The following is an 11,644-nucleotide window of genomic DNA, read 5'->3' on the forward strand; positions in this document are numbered from 1 at the left end:
CAGTCTGTGACACCAGAAGGTCAACATTTCTAACCCCCTCCCCAATAACCCAATGGCCTATATAACTGCTGTAAGATTTTGTGCCCCCTTAAGGTGGTTCTTTTGGACATGAGTCGGCCATCTTCCCTCTTGCTAGCAAGCTGTAATAAAAAGTCCTTTTTGTCCTACCACCTTGCCTCTTGACTATTGGCGTGTCTTGCGGCCAGCAGAAGGCCCCACGTTGGGCGGTAACAAAAGGATGCAGTTACAGTGGGATAGAAAATTTGCAAGTGAGAGCAATGTATTGGGATCCCAATGTGCTTGGGATATTTTAATACATTTTCAAGGGTAAATGGCAAGTAGTTCTCACTAGAAGAAAATACGAGTTAAAAACTGGGGGCAGGAGCCAAGGCCAGCAAAATCAAAGATGCAACTTGGATCAAATAAAATATTGACAAATGTTTATGTTGAATTTATGAATATGATATGGATCATATTTAGTGAGATACTTTCAAACAAATGTCTTACTTTAATAACAACTAATGTATCACAGAATATACTTTATGATTGGTGGGAAAATGAGGTCAAATGAATGCTGTGGGGATTATTTATAAATATGTAAATTCAATCTGGTTTTGGACTACTTGTAAATATTTAAAAAATTTTAAATGCATTTTTCCATGTATTTTTGAAAGAAATTTGTTAGACTCTGGGATAAAAATTAAATGTTCATTATGGTCTTCATTGGAATACTTAAAAAATAGATTTCTATTTCTATTAGGAAAGAATGCTTCTCCTGCCTTCCTGGATTTGCTTGCTAACAGAAGAGATGAACGTACTTTGTAATTTGTAAATTCCTCTACAAAGGCCAGCCACTGTTCAATTCAGCAATTTATAACTTAAAATATTGGTTTAAAACCCTTCAAATAGAGTGGATGAAATAACTTTTTTACTTTACAGTGGCCCTATGACTTTGGGTGATGTGGAAAGAGAAGTTCTCAAAACAACACCCTTTAGGATTGCAGAGAGGAGCTTCCATCTGACTCCCTCTTCCTGATGTACTGAATGTCGCTTGGTGTATCCTTATAGAAATTTTAAAACCCACAGAGCTATTGTAAAGATTAAAAAACTCATATAACTTTATTTGTTAAAGCATTAATATGTCTCAGTTACATTGAGCTACAGTACAAAGAATAATAAAATAGCACCTGGGAATTTTCAGTAGGTTCTAAAGAATCTTGACTCCTTTATCTTCCTTATTTTTTCTCCACTTCACTAAACAAAGAAAACAGAGTGCTCTCACATCCACTCTTTCAGCCTATTGGGTGACCAGGGGCCTGATTTTCATGCGAACAGCCCTGAGGGAATAATCTGCACCTTTGAAGGGGACCCAGACCACTCCATTCTCAATCTCATAAGGACTGTTGTTCCTTGGGTCATAGAAACCCCCAGGGTAGTAGACGCCATTGAGATTGGCCGCTTGGCAGTTGTTGTACCACCAGCCTCCTCCGTAGACTTCTGCACAGTTCTCTTCCCACTGGTCTGCATCCCTGTCAAAGGTGCTGAACTTCATGCCGGCATGAGAAGGGTACTCTGTCTCGTCCTCTACAGAACCCTCAATCAGAGCATCACCCGCCGTGCCCTCATAGGAGGAGACTTGCAGGGCATAGCCTTCAGCCTCAGAGCCTACCCGGAAGTGATATTCTGCATAAGCCCCGTTCCCAGAACAGTCCTCTAATTCAACCCGAAGGACAGAGCCCCTCAGGGTTAATAAATGGAGGTGTTCATTGCCTAGCCAGAATTCTCCTTCCCCTTTGTCATTCAGGCTGCCGAAACCTCTCTTGTAGTCTTGCCAGGTCCGGTTAAAATTCAGTGATCCATCCATTCTTTGCTGGATCAAAAGCCATCCTCCCAAACTGGTCTCTTGATCGCAATAAACAGAAAAAATCTTACTGGATCCCGGGAGCTTGATATTGAAAATGCCACTTTGGGCCCCTGAAGGATGTGTTTGGAGGACATCATCACAGTCTAAAAAAAAAATTAAGCTGGTTGGAAGAAATTACTCTCATTTAACTTTACAAAGATAGGCATGGCCCAGATTAAATGAAGGCAGATACTGGGTTTTTTCTCTTCCTTCCTTCCTTCCTTCCTTCCTTCCTTCCTTCCTTCCTTCCTTCCTTCCTTCCTTCCTTCCTTCCTTCCTTCTTTCCTTCCTTCCTTCCCTCCCTCCCTCCTTCCTTCCTTCCTTCCTTCCATGGGGAAAGGATGCACTTACATTGGGATGGAACTTAAGCAAGTGAGTGGCATTTATACTTGCAAATTGCAAAGGGAATTTTCCTCAATGGATTTGGAATTTTACTTGCACGTACTGATTAACAGCAAGTAACCAGCAAAAATATCTAGGCATCATTTCATACTAACATAACTTGTTTTTGGCCTGATCTCAATGTCAACTGAGACACACATTAAAAATATGATTAATAAATTGAGGAACAATTTCAACAGCGCACATGTTGAATGGTGAAAGAATTTAGTTAAACAAACTCAAAGTAGAGTTTTAGAGGAATTCATTCATTCATTTAACATGTATTTATTGAGTGATGACTCTGCACTGTTAAGCATTTGGGCATACAGAGATGAACATGATAGATGAAGTCCCTGCCCCCATGGAACTTACAGTATAGCACAAAAAACAAACAAAAAAAAAGTAATTTCAATAAAGCGTAACAGAGGGCTAGAAAGAAGTGCAAGGTGCTATGGGAGCACATGTGGGAATAATGAACTTAGTCTAGGGGGTCAGGGAAGGCTTCCCCAAAGGAGACGCGTGGATACCTCTGGGAAAGCGAGCTTTAGCCTGGCCTCCCTTGGTGGTATGTGCTCCTCTGAGGTCATCAAGATCTTCTTCACTTCCAGCCTCATCTGCCATTTTAAAGGCCTTAGTTTCAAGTGTGGAGCCTCCTCTGCTGAACTTCGTGCTAGTGGTCACATATTGTTTGCTGTGACTTGAAGTTTTACCAGTGGAAGGGTACTCAGGGACACCAAAGTGATGAGAGTCTGAGAAGCTGTCAGATTCTGAGCCCACAGACAGAGTCCTACTGCGAAAGGGGTCCAACAAAACAGCTTCACCAGCGTGCCTATGAAAGAAATCATCTAGGCTACCCCTGCCAGGGAAAGTATGCAATGAGCCTAAATCAACTGCGTCACCACAGTCAGAACCATCTTCTGAGTGTACCACTTCTTTGGTAACTGTTTTGCGACCATCAGGACCTGTAACAGTCTTAGTAACAGTTTTAGAGCATGCATGACGAGTGGTGGTTGTGCTACCAGAGGTGACCTTCTCATTACCAATCAGAAGCTCTTTATCTCCTTTAGAAGTGACCAGTTTATCCGTATGGTACTCTTTCTTTGTCCCTGGACTTACACTTCCGGACACCTCTTCAAATGTGCCCCAGTCTGGGTTGGTAGGGCTGGTGTTTCCATGCCCTGAGCTATCTGGCCTAAAACTTGCAGGCTCAGAACTTCCAGAGCTCCAAGTGCTGACACTTCCACTTGTGGAGCTCCCAGAAGTCCAAGTGCCAGCACTACCATGTCCAGAGCTCCCGGGGATCCGTGTGCCAGCACTACCAGGTCCAGAGCTCCCAGAGGTCCAAGTGCCAGCACCATCATGTCCAGAGCTCCCAGGAATCCAAGTGCCAACACTACCAGGTCCAGAGCTCCCAGGGATACGCGTGCCAACACTACCAGGTCCAGAGCTCCCGGGGATCCGTGTGCCAGCACTACCAGGTCCAGAGCTCCCGGGGATCCGCGTGCCAGCACTAGCAGGTCCAGTTTCCCTGGGGATTTCAGGCACTGATCCTGTTCCATGAGGTACAACTCTACCGGGTATCTCTAACACCATTTTCTTCTGCCGAATTTCCGTTAGTGCATGCCATTCTGGAGGGGCCTTCTGAAGCTGGCTCTTGAAATGTGCAGGAACCAAGTCTGTAACTAGGCTAACTTTTATCACTGGTAAATATTGCCTATCTCTAGAGGGAAGTAAGTCTTTGGCAATGACCTGTTCAAGTTGCTTCTGCTGATCTTCATAGTCCTTTAGATCTATCTCACGTGACAAAGCCCTACTGCATGACCCTCGGCAAGATCGGATCTTAATATCAATGTCCACCTAGAGAGAGAGGGAGAAAGAAGTAGATATAAATAAATAAACTATGTCTATTGAGTTCTTAGTAGCTAATTTATATTTTGGAAACTGATTTTATTTCTTTGACTTGGAGACCTATCAACCAATACTCCTTTTTTCATTTATGTGGTGTCTTCAGTGGAAGAGATGTTGGGTATTGTAAGGCTAGACTGGATAAGCAATAAGAGCTATTTGGATTCATTGTAGACTTAGAACAGATCAAGAATAAGGTGCTATTCACTCTGAAAGGAAACACTAATGAAGTGATCCTCAGTGAGACTGAGGCTGAAGACCAGAGGAACAGTGATGTCAGGGCTTTGGAATAAGACAAGCAGGAACTGAATATTTACTTTCAAAATTTACTATCTGTGTGCCCTTGGAAAATTTACTTAATATCACTGAGCTTTTTCTTCATCTGTAGAGTAGGGGAAATAATACCTACCTTGTAGGTAGATAATGGATATAACACTTTTCTCTACATGTAGTAGACATTCAATGAATAACTACTGCCTTCTTTTTCTCAGCTATTGACTATTATTCAAAAACAAGGAAATCTAGTGTCAGAGCCATATACTTACCTCCAGTTGTTTCATAGTTATTAGCTGAACCCTGACATTTTTCTGCAGAAGGTTGATTTGCTGTACTTGTTCTATGACTTTGCGCTTCAGGATCTCAATTTTGCTTCTCAGATCTTCTGACACTTGGTTAAATGTATTGTCTTTGTCTGAAATAGAAAATGTAGATACTGAAGTAGCTGCTGAGTGATTTGCTTGTAATAGCCAGCCAAAGAAGGAAATTTGCATGTAAATATACCCCATTTTATTTTGATACTAGTTTGCTCTCTGGACATTTAATTTGTGAGATCCAAACATATTCGGTATTTGATTTTTGGACAATGTTATGTCTTGCAGTCATCCATAAATGTCAATTAAGATGCCCTACTAGCAATTAGCAATCCGAACAAATGCAGAAGAATAAATCTCTTTGGAATTTTAAAGGTGTAATGGGGAGATAAAATAACCAGTTTGATCACATTCCAATCATATCCTTAGTCAAGCGACTTGAACATATTCTTGGATTTTTTCACTGAGACTCTTTTCTTCCTGCCTGTAGACATGAAATTGTTCCTAAGCTTTCTTTAGGTCAACAGGGTCATTCACTTGCCAGTTATTGTGGCACTATTGACTTTAAAGTAGTCAAGTGTCTCCTAACGATATAAAGAGTCAAATCAAGGCTTCAGGAACTGGAGCCTCACTAAACTTGCTGCTCATACCAGAGTGAATCCAGTGATTCCTAGTCCTAAAGAGACCTAGTCCTAGTCTTATAAGAAAGATATAATATGGCTCTGTATTTTAAATTAAAAAAAAAAAAAAAGCTACATTTCAGCTTGGTGGAGTCTGTGGGTTGAACTCCCAGCTCCCTCATCTGATAGCTTTGTGTCTTTGGACAAGTCCCCTGATCTCTCAGTTTCCATTTCTGTTAGATAGAAACAAAAATATCTACTCAAAATGTTGGGTCCCTTTTATTTTCAGTATATACTCTTGAAAAGAACACACTTAAATTCCAGTCTTCAATCCAAAATTCTGGCTACCTTGGTGACCTTAAACAATTCTAAGCTAATCTTTTTTATGTTATAAAAATAACAAAAACAAGCCCATCCTTAAAAATAAGGAATATTATAAAGGCACGTGTTTCTACACCAGGTACTTTGGAATAAAAATCACGGTTCCTATAAGGAGACATCATATTTATTTAGGATTTTTGTTGCATGCTATAAAGTCAAGGCACTAAATATGTAATACTTACTGTCAGCATCAGCAAAATCTCCTCTCAAAATCTCCATTATATTTCTGGACACTGTATTAGAGTCTTTGTTGTACTTCTGATAATCAAATAGTGAATTTTTGAGCTTATTTATTCTGTTTGTAAAATCTTGATTGACTTCATCAATCAACCCTTTCATCCTGCAGCCAGAAGGGCATTTGTAGTTCTGAAAGTGAATAGGAAAGATTACAGTAAGTGTCTATCTCTTGGATCCAGTACAATTTTGAAGGTTGCCATGGAGCCCCCATTGCTCCTCTCCCCCATCTCTTCAGATCATCTATTGACTTAAAAGTAGTTTAAGAGGACTAGTCAGAGATCATAGAGAAATTCTGGAATGAGAGTCCACTTAACCATAAATTAGGCCCCACGAAATCTTGAGACCATAGTACTCAGGTTCCTAGTATTTGCCTGAACATTCAAGTAAAAGCCAATCTGTTAACACCGCTAATGACCCAGAGTTTGGGAGGTAATTTAAATAGTGCTCTCAGGACCAGGTTCCTTTCTATTTGTCTTCTTTAATTTGACATGTGAGGAGCTACTAGATTATTTCCCATTGGAAGAGTTCTCTGTGACCTAACGGATCTGCCTGTGCGAACTTCTAGTACCGCAGGGAAGGATCCTCCTACTCCTGATGCCCATTGCTCACCCAGTCTTCATCAGAGCAGAAGGGCCAGTCTGTCTCTTTGCAGGCAGATTGTTGTCTTTCCGGAATTCTTGGGCCACGCACACCTCCTCCTTCAGCTAGAAAGTCACCTTCAGTGGTCTCTGTTGTCTTTAAGGATTCATTCACATACATGAAAGAGAGCAACATTAGGCAGATAAGGAGGAGACATTGGCATACCTGTAAACCCCAAGGAAGAGATGGGCTTGCAGAGGTTAAGAGCATCAGCTTTGGAGCCCTCTGCAAACCTCAAGTTTCTTATCGAAAAATAGGTGAAAGATAATGAAAGTCCTAATACCCATTTTATGGAGTTGTTGTGAGAATTAAAGGAGACGAGGTGTACAAATTCCTTAACTGTGTTTGACACTAAACAAGCGTTTAACAAATGGTAGAATTTTTAAAGGATCTGTTATAAAAGGAAAATTATTTGAATCAACAAAATTAGTTAAAATTTACCTTTTCATTTTCGCTAATGTCTGGAGATAGAAAGATAATTGAAAAATTCAGAGAATTCTTTCTCCTATAATTCCTATTTCAGTAGAAAAAACCCTAGACTGTCTTAGCTTAATGTCTGAGTCTCCTTCAGGTTTCTACTATGACGTTATGGGTCCATAATTTGAGGCAATATACACCAAGGACACAAATGTGGCCAATCCAGACTTGGAAATGCTTTTCAGATTACTCACTCATGTAATAATTGTTTTTTATTTGAAATGAAGAAAAGTAGACTGAAAGCAAAAATAATGGTCCATGACTGATAACTTTTTTTGAACACCTTATAATTAGAAATATAGAGTTTTAAAAAATTTCTGTTGTGATCTATGAGGTGAAATAGGATATAAAAATATTCTTCCAACGAGACTTTATATCTTGATAAATCAGTGTGTTTTTTAGGTTTTAGCTATTTTTATTTTGTACCACTAACTTACCAGGATTTTTTAATTAACATTTGCCATCTCATTTTTAAAAAGATTCCCCAATAATAATAATACTAATTCAAGCAATCTAGAATAATTTATTTGAAGGAACAAGTACAATCTTTTTGTCTAAGAAATAAAATTAAAAATCCAAACATACTTCAGAATAAAATGGCACAACAATAAAAACAGGTAAAAATTAAATATTTATGCTAATAAGGGAGAAATAACTGAAACTTATGCATTATCCAAAATACTACTTTAGCAAATGATGTTAGTTTTATTTCCCACAAAAATTTTTACTTATTATTTTACTATGAGGGAGAAAATTCAGTTAGAAACCCTCTTTAGTTTTTTCTGCTCTGGCATTAGGGTTCCTGAGTGGTGAAAGAAAAGAAATAAATTGAAATAATTCATAGTTGGGAAGTAACTCAGTTTCTTGAACATATTTATCATGTTTTTATAAGATTGAAGTCTCAATAGCCTCGTTTTGAATGAAGTTTCTCTTCTTTTCTATAGGTCTCTGGAATCAAACTTTAGAAATTATTGCAATATTTAGTAATTATCTTAAAAGAATACAATTGCTTCCAAAAAAGTGTATTGCCTTATCAATCCATCTCTCCTGACTTTGCTATGTTTTCAAAGGCAACTAATTTGCTTTTTATTTGTCTTCAAAGAAACACAAAAACAGCCTTTCAGAAAACCGATGTTAAATCACTATTCTGCTTATTATGGACAAATAGCTAGAAATTAATAATTAGATTTAAAAAACTCTTATCATAAGAATGTTTTGTTCTGTTAACTAGCATTAACTATCCCAAGGCTTTGTAGCAATAAAGATGGCAAAGATTTCTTCCCTTCTAAAAAAACCCAGTGTTGTAAGGCTGAGTTACAGATGTGAATGCTTCCCCTATGAATTTAGACACTTCGGTCTAGCTAAGTCTCCCTTGTAGGGTCATATTAGCCTGTACTCTTGAGGAGTCAGTTCCATCTAGGACCTTGCCTCCATGGCCTAGAGCTTATAAAGCTAACAGTGTGTGAGGACGTACTTCAGGCTGACTCAGACCTGCAAGCTCTTTGTAGAATAAACACCAGAGAGAAAGCAAGAAGAGAAAATAAAGAGGAACATACCCAAACTGTGCCCGCCACACTAAGGACCAGGGAGAAGATCCTCATGGAAAACATCTTTTCTGAGGGTGGGGCTGGCTCCTGAGGAGCACTCCAGCTGAAAGAAAAGAGGATTGCCTCCACTCCTAGCTCCCATCCCATTTAAATCTGCGGGAGGTTTGATTAATCATTATCTTTCTGCTGTTTAGATGGTCAACGTGCACCCTACATCCCTTGCTCCCTCTGTGCGGTTGGTATCCCAGAAGTTCTTGCTCAATTCCCCTAAGCTTGTTTGCGTCCGATAAGCTGTTACAAAGGTAGCAGCAGTTCGGGGAAGATCCCTTGTTCCAGGAACAGGGCAACTTTGGCAATGCAAAGGGGAGCACATGTGGACACACCTACACTCGAGGACTTGAAGGAATATGGAGAGTGCTGAGGCAGGCTAGCTGTAGCCCACTGTGAAGCAGAGAGTTGCCGAATGATAGTTTACTTTATGTAGGAATTATGGTTGGATGGTCTGACTTGTAAAAAAAAGGCTGTGTTTATGATAGGCTGACATTGAAGACCTTCTAGAAGCTTACCTTGAACAGATTCTTTTCCTCCATCCCAAACGGTTAAGACAGCAGCCCTTGGAGCCAAACATCCTAGGTTCATAATCCCAGCTGTACCATTACCCAGCTCTGTGCTTCTGGACAAATTACTTCACCTCTTTGTGCCTCAGATTGCTCATTTTCAAGATGAGGATAATGACAACCTACCACACTTGTTTTTATGAAGAATAAATGAGTTAATCCTCGTAATGCCCTCAGAGCAGTGATGGTCACATAGTAAGTACTCAGTAAGCGTTAACAATTACTAGGGGACATAAAGTGCCATGAAAAATGCCATTTCTTTCCTGTTTCTATGCCTTGGGACATGCTTATTTACTTTCCCTGCTCTTCGTCTCCATATCAAAATTTTCCTTCACTAAGAGTTGCCAGATTTAGCAAATAAAAACACCAGGATGCCCAGTTAAATTTGAATTTTAGATAAACGACAAATACATTTAGTATAAGTAGGTCCATTGCAATATTTGGGACATATTTATACTAAAAAATTGTTTGTATTTCCTATCCATGCCCGCTCAGATGTTTTCCTCTGCCCTAGGAAGTGCCCTTCTTGGGAGATGAACAGGGTATATGGAGGAAGTTCCCAGAGAGTACTCAGATGATTTAGTTGGACATCATCTGGTTCAAAGTAAGTTAACAGAAAACAGTTTGTCTGAATGCCGCACTCTGGTGCCATGTCAGGGCGTTTCCAAAGTACCTTATGAAGGCATTGTTCTAGGTGTTCCATGGTTCCCTCAAGTATCTGTACATCTCACTCCCTGACTTCATCCAGTGCTCTGCTCAGATGGCGCCACCTCAGAGAGGCTGTCTTTGACCACCCTACTTAAAGAGCAGCCACCCTCACGTGCTATTCCATTAACCCCTCTTTGTTTCTCTTCCTAGTACTTAATCACTACTGGACAATATATATTTGGGGAGTTATTTGTTTATTTTATGTCTCCCCCACACTAAGCTTCACGAAGCCAAGGCATGCTACCTAGTACAATGCCAGGGACAGAGTAAGTACTAGGTGTTTGTTGGAGGAATGGAAGGCTGGCACAGTGGCAGCACAGTATGGCGGAAGGACAATGGACTTTGAAGAGAGTGAGTCTGCATTCTAGCTAAATGACATGGACAAATTAAATTCTCTAAACCAATTTACTTCTCTTTAAAATGGGGATGACGATATGTATCTTGTAGGGTTGTGAGGATTATATAAAATGATGTATGTAAGTCGGATATACACATTACAAGGCCTAGAAATGGTAGCTTTTATTGTTCCTAGAATGTCTCAATTCCCCCAAATAGAAAATTTCCGTGTTATTTCTCCAGTGCCAGGATTCCCTGACCAGGCCCTTTTTTGGGGCACTCTTCCGGTCTGGCATTGTATGGCTGAGCACGAGGCTGGGCTCTCCACCCCATGAATAAGCCGTCTTATCAGCTATGAAGAGGTAGGTTTTGTTTAGACAGAAAGCCATGCAGATGACTAGGCAACAAATAGTACAAGGGGTATCATTTTTTACAATGTGACAATATTGTGACATTTTTTACAATGTGACAATGTTATGTGTGACAATAAAGATATCTTTACAAGCATAAAACTGGAAAAAAAATTTGAGAAATTTCCAGTTTGTTAAACCACGACCGCCATGCATTGCATTTTTTCTAGAGATGACCATATCTTATTTTCCTTAGCTCTAATGAGAGGGATATTTCATTTATTTATCCTTTTGAAATTAATGTAATATTCCATAAATTATAAATATTTAAATGCAGGGATTAACATAGTTGCTATGTGGTCACATCTGGCAGCACTGGGAAAGTTTTTATTTGTATGGAGTATAATGTATAAAAAGAATAGAAATTACGTGTCTGTAATTATGTTTCAGTTTTAAACTATATCTATATATCAAAACTTACAGATGAAGAGTAAAATATATAGCCAATCATCTAAATATTTGCCATTATGTAGACATAACTTAAAAATACAAAAACAAAAACAAAAAACAAGAGACAAAAACTCAGCTTTCTTTTGAATGGAGTATTTGTCCTGCCCTGGGCTACATCCCAGGGAAGTAGGGAAACATCCATTTCTTTACCAATTGTTTTAAATATATTGAATTCTGAGAGCAGTTCACTTACTTATTCATTTGTTTAAATGTAACAACCATTTATTGTACCTCTGCTGTTTGTCAGTCTCGCATGCTATGTGCTGAGATAGAAAGGCAAAAATGTATAGTCCTGTACGTTTAAGTTGCTTACAATTGGTGATCAAGTCAAATACATATGTAGCTAAGAATTAAGTTAAACCATATAAAATTGCCATGTTTGTAGATAAAAATGATGAATGACCACAATTTCATATGGTTTAACCTAATACAAAACAATGGAA

At 39.2% G+C, this 11,644-nt stretch overlaps 1 protein-coding gene across 1 annotated transcript; it reads right to left on the reverse strand.

The window, feature by feature from the left end:
* Positions 1 to 1,297: 1,297 nt before the first annotated feature.
* On the reverse strand, positions 1,298 to 8,743 carry FGA (fibrinogen alpha chain). Its single transcript, XM_058549779.1, has 6 exons — positions 8,690 to 8,743; positions 6,627 to 6,752; positions 5,963 to 6,146; positions 4,735 to 4,880; positions 2,812 to 4,141; positions 1,298 to 2,007 (listed from the first exon to the last, which is right to left on the reverse strand). Exons 1-6 carry the CDS (start codon positions 8,741 to 8,743, stop codon positions 1,298 to 1,300), a joined length of 2,550 nt encoding a protein of 849 aa, XP_058405762.1.
* Between the last annotated feature and the right edge of the window lie 2,901 nt (positions 8,744 to 11,644).

Source organism: Diceros bicornis, chromosome 11 (assembly GCF_020826845.1).
Source record: "Diceros bicornis minor isolate mBicDic1 chromosome 11, mDicBic1.mat.cur, whole genome shotgun sequence".
Lineage (NCBI taxonomy): Eukaryota > Metazoa > Chordata > Mammalia > Perissodactyla > Rhinocerotidae > Diceros > Diceros bicornis.